Source organism: Suncus etruscus, chromosome 2 (assembly GCF_024139225.1).
Source record: "Suncus etruscus isolate mSunEtr1 chromosome 2, mSunEtr1.pri.cur, whole genome shotgun sequence".
Lineage (NCBI taxonomy): Eukaryota > Metazoa > Chordata > Mammalia > Eulipotyphla > Soricidae > Suncus > Suncus etruscus.
In genome coordinates, this window is record NC_064849.1 from 5,882,683 (window position 1) to 5,889,384 (window position 6,702).

At 55.6% G+C, this 6,702-nt stretch overlaps 1 protein-coding gene across 1 annotated transcript; it reads left to right on the forward strand.

The window, feature by feature from the left end:
- The first annotated feature begins 363 nt into the window (after positions 1-363).
- On the forward strand, positions 364-5,768 carry JPT2 (Jupiter microtubule associated homolog 2). The gene is made up of 5 exons (XM_049768104.1): positions 364-438; positions 1,138-1,214; positions 2,680-2,822; positions 4,778-4,826; positions 5,275-5,768. The coding sequence occupies exons 1-5, from the start codon at positions 395-397 to the stop codon at positions 5,466-5,468; spliced, it is 507 nt and encodes a 168-aa protein (XP_049624061.1). The 5' UTR covers positions 364-394; the 3' UTR covers positions 5,469-5,768.
- Positions 5,769-6,702: the final 934 nt, after the last annotated feature.

Here is a 6,702-nt window from a genome sequence, read left to right on the forward strand (position 1 = left end):
TCCAGCCAAGTGTTTTGGTGCCCAATCCGCACCGTTTTCCGGAAGCGCTCGATCCCTCGCCGGCCCAGGCTGGACTCTGCGGGGCGTGGCGGGAAACTCCCAGCACGCCAGACGTTACGCGCAGTCTCCGCCCCGCCAATTACGCCTCGGTGTGGTGGGACGGCCCGCCGCGTCTAGCCCCGCCCCTCCCTCCCCGGCTCCTGTCCAATGCCCGAAGCCCACTACTTTGAGTGTCGTCTGCTGCCGCCAATCGCTCGAGAGTGTCGCGCCGCCGTGATTGGTGGCGAGGGCGTAACTGGCGTCGACCTCGCCCAATGGGAGGCGCTGGAGGGCGGGTCTCGGGGCGCGCGGGGCCGGCGGGCAGTGCGGCGGCGGCGGGGAGCGAGAGTGAACAATGTTTCGGGGTCCGGAGAGTGCGGGGCCCCCGGCGGGCGCCAGGTGAGGCCGTGCTTGGTGTGCGGGGCCTGTGCGTGCGGCCCCGGGTGCTGCTGTGCGGGGCGGGCGTGAGGGACGCGGCCCGGGCGGTCTGGAGCGGAGCCTCCTCTCCGCACGGCGCCGCCTCCTGCTACCTTGGGTCACCCAGGAAGCGGCTCCCGGGCCGGGCCGGGCTGGGCTGTGTTGGGCCGGGCCTGGGCCCGGAGAAGGCCCCTAGCAAGCACGCTTTGGGAAGGCAGCTGCTCTGCACCCCTGTAGGTTCCCCCGCCCCACTGTTAGTGGATTCTGGGGGGGATCCTGGCTCGAGAGAGCTGCTCCGGGGCGAAGGGACACCCCCCCCCCCAAGAAGGAGGGATTGTTGGCGGGCGGATACTCCGGTTGCTAAGCGCTCATTCAATGTTTGAATGAAAGGGCTGGGATTCTGGGAACCCACCTCCCCAGGCAGGCAGAGGTGCCTCTCCTAAGGGTGGGTCTGCCAGCTGGTTCCTCCCTGAACCCTGAACCTGGCAGATGCGTGGAGAGAAGCTTTGTCAGGTGCCCGGGAGGCATGTAGGGTGTGTCTCGGTACTGTGATTCGCTGGGGTCTATCCCCAGGTGTGCCCCCCAACCCTGTAAGGCTTGACAGGCCCACACCGCCTACCTGGAAAAGCCAGTGGCCTGTTGGGAAGCTCCACAGATCACAGATGCTGTTCCTACCAGTAGGCCCAACAGAATGGCGTCGGATATCTTCGGACCCACCAAAGAACCTCAGAACGCTCCGAAGAGGACCAACCCCCCAGGTACCGGCCTCTATGGGTTCTCAGTCCTGGGATCTCTCTCTCTCATTCCTTTCCTTGTGGTTTGGATCAAACTTCAAAGGGCCTGATTGTTGTGGTGATGAGGCCTGCTGGGCTTGGTGCTGCCTCATCCCTCTCCTATTGTTTCCTTTCTTTCCCTTTCATGGGGGTTTCCAGAGCCCAGCTGAAGGCTTGTCTGTGTCTGTTCATTTTCTCCACCCTGGTCTCCTCTCCATCCTGGTCACCTCTGCACGCTGAGGTGCAGACACCCGCAATCTTGGATCTGTTTCCTAGGCCCAAGGCAAGACCTCAAGGATCCTGGGGAGGCCCCTTTCCACCTTGGCCCGGGTCACTGGGGTCAGCCCATTTCCAAGCATCTTAGAAGCTTTAAATACTGAAAGCCCCCAGCTTTGAGGAAGGTCCAGACACCTGTCTTCCTTTCTAGAAGGTTACAGATGTTTCTGCCAAGTACAGAGCTCCTCAGGCTGAAGGGCAATGTTTGTGCTCTGCTTTTCCTTCTGTAAAACGTTTTGGGTTGAGTTTTGCTTCCTCTCCTCTCTTCCATGCTTTGTCATACTCTTCAGAGCCACGTCAGCATCCCATGGGTTCTCCAAAGCACTGAGCGCCTGCAATGCCATTGGCGGGGCCCCCACTGTTCTGTATCTCTGCCTTGCCTGTGAGTGAGCTTGAGTGACCCCAGGGTTTATTTACTTCACTTGGCCTGGTCCTCTTATGGGCGCTCAGAGACTGAGACTCCTTTTCTTCCTCTTTGGGAGTGAGTACTTTGCATCCACCTCATCCCCTCCACTTCCTGGTCATGGGGCATGTGCATGTTTCCAGAACTTGGTGGCTATGACGATCTTTAGCTGATTTTTAGCAGCTCTGTGCTGCTCCCTGAGAGGCTGCGCCTCTCATTCTTGGTATCACCATAGTGACCCCAGACTGTCCCCTCCACCAGCACAGGAATTGGGTCTCCTTTAAGGTGTGGATGCTGGCCCTGTTGTTGGGAATTTTGTATCCAAAATGCACCAGCTGTCAGTGTAATCCTTAGCCCATAATTTCTGTCCTGTTTGGGGAGGCTGGTGCATTCTGGAGTGACCCCAGTGGTGTGGGGGGGGGGGTGCACATGCAGTGCCCGGGGTTGAATTGGGCTTGCTTCTTGCAGGCAGTCACCTTCCCTGGTTTGCTTGTTTCAGTAAACTTGTCATTTGTCATAGTTGTTGGAATCACTGTCTGGTGGCAGAGATGTTGTGGGCCTGTACTGACCCAGTTCTCATTCAGAAAGAGGCGGAAATGTCCAGGGCAGGTCCCACCCAGGTGTGCTGGCCAGGGCAGACTCTGGGATTTGCATGGAAAGGACATAATTCTTCAGCGGGAGAACAGGAGTCTCGGGGCAGGTGGGCTTCTTGCTGTAGACTACAGCACAACTCCCCACTCTGCTCTCATTCTCATTTCCCTTGCTTCACAGGAGGGAAAGGGAGCGGTATCTTCGAGTCGTCAGTGCCCCAGCAGCCTCCACAACGCCTAAACCCGCCAGGGGGGAAGACCAGCGACATTTTTGGGTCCCCGATGACCATCGCTGCACCCTTGGCTCACCCAAATAAACCCAAGGTACACTTGGCACGACGGGCAGCTGTCCTGATGGGCCAGAACAGCTGTGCTGTGCACGTCATATAGGACTGAGGGTGATCCCAGCTGACCTGGCTGTTGCAGGCAACACACACACACACACCTAGCTGTAGCATACACACAGTTGACCCTGATGCGCACGCGCGCGCACACACACACACACACACACACACACACACACACACAACCACCATCCCCACCCCCTATACACACCTAGCTGTAACAGGTAACACACATACACACAGCTGACCCTGGCTGTAACAGGTCTCACACACACACACACACACACATGTGCTTATGAGATCTGTGTAGGGTCCACAGTCAGATGGGTGGCAGTACACCATGTTCTCTTTCTGTGTGTGTGTGCGCGCACACACACACACACACACACACACACACACACACACACACACACACACACACACGCTCATATGCTCATGAGATCTGTGTAGGGTCCACAGTCAGATGGGTGGCAGTACACCATGTTCTCTTTCTGTGCTCCAAGCAGGGACAGTGGATCTGTGCCACATTGGGCCTAAATGTCCGCATGGTCCATACATTCGCCTGCTACCATCCTCTGCCCTGGAGCCAGCTTGCTTTATTCATCTGTTTTTATGGGATGCACTGATGTGGCCATACCCATCGTTACTCAGAGGCTGTGCTCCAGTGCTGGGGATGGAAAAGGCCCTGCTATGTGCAAGACTCGGGCCTCACTCATCTGAACCTGCTCTCCCAGCCCATAGTGGACTTTTGAACCCTGATGCATTCACCCTTAAAAAATGTCGGGTGGGGCAGGAGAGATAGCACAGCAGCGTTTGCCTTGCAAACAGCCGACCCAGGATCTAAGGTGGTTGGTTCGAATCCCGGCGTCCCATATGGCCCCCCGTGCCTGCCAGGAGCTATTTCTGAGCAGATAGCCAGGAGTAACCCCTGAGCACCGCCGGGTGTGGCCCAACAAAACAAAACAAAAAAAAAATGTCAGAGGAGACTTAGTCATGTGCTGAGCATTGGGGCCTGTTTCAAGCACGAGCAGGACTCCTTCCCAGGGCCACTGAATGATGAAGAGGCAGAGATGTGGGGCTGGGCATCCCTCTTTGTCTCTGGCATCATCCCAGTTGAAGTCAGCAAGCAGAGGAGCAGAGGTCAAGGGCCAGCAATTGGGTAGAGCCAGCCTGGGTGGCCTCTGAGCCCATTGCTCAGCCTGAAATGCCCCAGGAACCCAGCAAATTAGCTCAGGACTCTGGGTACGGTGGGCAGAGCCTGTAAAAAGTGTTCAAGAATGCAGTCCTAGGGCCAGGGAGACCGACAGTAGAGAAGGTGCTATGCCTGGGTTGGTCCTTGCCACTGCCTGTGGGCCCTGAGCACTGCCGTATGTGTCCAGCATAATGGTCCCCACCCCACTCTCGGATGAGTAAGGATACAGTTCTCAGTCCCTAGTTTTTTTATTTGAGGAAACAGGGAGACCTGTCCTAGAAGGTATCTGGAGTCTTAGGGACTCACCTTGAAAACGAGAGGCAAGGGATGGCACAGCCAGGAGGGTACTTGCCTTGCATACCTGGTGATGATCAGGAGACCATGTGCCTTACCTGCTGTGCCAGTTAGGATTTTTTTTTTTTTTTTTTTGGTTTTTGGGCCACACCCGGTGGTGCTCAGGGGTTACTCCTGGCTGTCTGCTCAGAAATAGCTCCTGGAAGGCACGGGGGACCATATGGGACACCGGGATTCCAACCAAAACCTTTGGTCCTGGATCGGCTGCTTGCAAGGCAAACGCCGCTATGCTATCTCTCCGGGCCCCCAGTTAGGATTTCTAAAGGGTGTTTCTGTGCCACAGGTCAAAATGTTACTGGTCATATCTGGTATTTTCTTTTATGTGATTGGGAGGAAGCCAGTGGCAGTGCCATGGTGCCAAACATTGATCAGAGAGTTGCTCTTTGCAGGACCATTCGTTCATGTGTGAAGGCGATGACCCCCAGCCTGAACCAACAGGTGAGCCATGTACTGCCCTTGGTAAACTTGGCAGCCAGTGTGGCCCTCTTGGGAAGCTGATCTAGTGTAAATGTTAATGTATCTTTAAGGGGTGATGACACCCCCCTGTAACTGCCAGTGGATTGGGACACATACACCTGTAATGGTCAACTGACCAGGTATAAAAGCAGAAGCCTAGCAGCTGGAAGGGAGTACCAGGAATATGCCGGGGGAGCCTGTGGGCTAGCCAGGCCTAATACATAGCGTAAGCAGCATAGCCAGATGCACCTTGCTCTTTCTCTGTCTCTCTTTGTCTCTCTCCCTCTCCCACTTTCCCTCCCCCTCCATGCAGGGAGGACTTCAGGGCACAAGCTGATTCCCCCTGGCTGATATGTTTCCTGTGCATCATGGAAGTCCGAGAATAGCCCGGCTAAGGCCCAGCCCTGTGCCCTCCTTCGCCCTCTGACAGGCACTCTGCCACCTCTCTTCACAGCTGCAGCTAGTTCGGCACCTGGAGAAGCACGGGCCCAGGCAGCAGACAGCGTCAACCCCGAACCCATGCCAACCCTGGACAGCCATGAGCCCAGGCTGGGGCCCCGGCCTCGCTCCCATAACAAAGTTCTCAACCCGCCCGGAGGCAAATCCAGCATCTCCTTCTTCTGACAGGCCAGAGGCCCCGGCCTCCCACTCTCAGCCCAGACCTCACTTTCTGGGTGCCTGGGTCCCTGCTGTCATTGCTGGGGGCTGCCCAGGCCCCCACAACTCACCTTTCAAGTGCTGAAACCCAATGGCTCCCCTGAAATTCGCTCCTCTGGAGAACTGGGGATGGCGGTGAACGGGGCCCCATCTTTGCTGCTCATTCCCACTGTGGCTGTTGGCTGGGGATTAGGACAGCTCCGCCTCTGTTCAGAGTTCTCCCAATCTCAGTTGTTGTGGGGAGGAAGAATGAGTCCAAGCCAGGACACTTGGCTCCATGCTCTTGTCCTGTGAGCAGGTCTCCTGAGCCAGAGCACTCAACGTGGTCCTTCTCTGAGCCTTGTTCCCTTGCCTCCGCAGCTGGCAGCAAAACCCAAACTTGTTGGTGGTCATGGGATGGTACTTGGTCCTTGGCCCTCGGTGCCGGCAGAAGCCAGAGGGTGGGGACAGTCCTCTTTCCTGTGAGCCTCCAACCTGTGTGTCCTCCATCTGGCACTGGGGTTCAGCTCCCATAGGGCTGGGTTGGCCTGGCCGGGATTGCCTGTGACAGGGTGATCTGTTGACTCCTCATAGCACCTCCAGTTTCCGTACCACATCATTGTTGGTCCTTGTTTTAATTAAGCCTTAAAATTCGTATGTGAATCTGGTGCCAACTCTTCAAACTATACCAAAAACAACGACTATACTCAGATCACAGTATAATTTTGATAGAAACATTTGGTTATTTTTACATTTTATAAGAATTGACCTTTTACATGGCAGAATCAGTATAACAATTAAAATAAACATGATCACATTATGGATGACTGGGCCTGTGTGTGACTCCCCTAAGCACATCCCTCTATCATTTTCCAGATGCAGGGACAGGGTCTGCTCAAATGGATCTTAGAGGACTTGGGCTTTTCTGTTTGGAGACCAGACTGGTGTGTAAAAATCACCCCACACGCAGTATCTCCAACCCCAGGTGAACGAGTCTGAATCAGGGTCGTGCATGAAATAATCCAAACCAGGCTGAGTAAGACATAGTCTGGCAGTCTTCTAGCAGAATAGAGAGCTATAGAGAGCAAGCTGCCTGCCAGAATGCTGTTTTTATTGAGTACAGAGACCACCCCTGCATGGAGCAGTAAGGACAGGGTTAGGGCAGATAGCTCAGGCTCTCCTGAGCCAGTCCCTCCTAGGTTTACATGTAGACAGTCTGTTT

What these genes read in the sequence shown, in the direction of transcription:
- JPT2 (XM_049768104.1), top strand. Translation starts at nt 395, where the DNA reads ATGTTTCGGGGTCCGGAGAGTGCGGGGCCCCCGGCGGGCGCCAG. An exon ending in GAAGAGGACCAACCCCCCAG is followed by an intron (nt 1,215 to 2,679) that starts GTACCGGCCTCT and finishes CTTGCTTCACAG; the next exon opens with GAGGGAAAGGGAGCGGTATC. An exon ending in CCCCCAGCCTGAACCAACAG is followed by an intron (nt 4,827 to 5,274) that starts GTGAGCCATGTA and finishes GCCCTCTGACAG; the next exon opens with GCACTCTGCCACCTCTCTTC.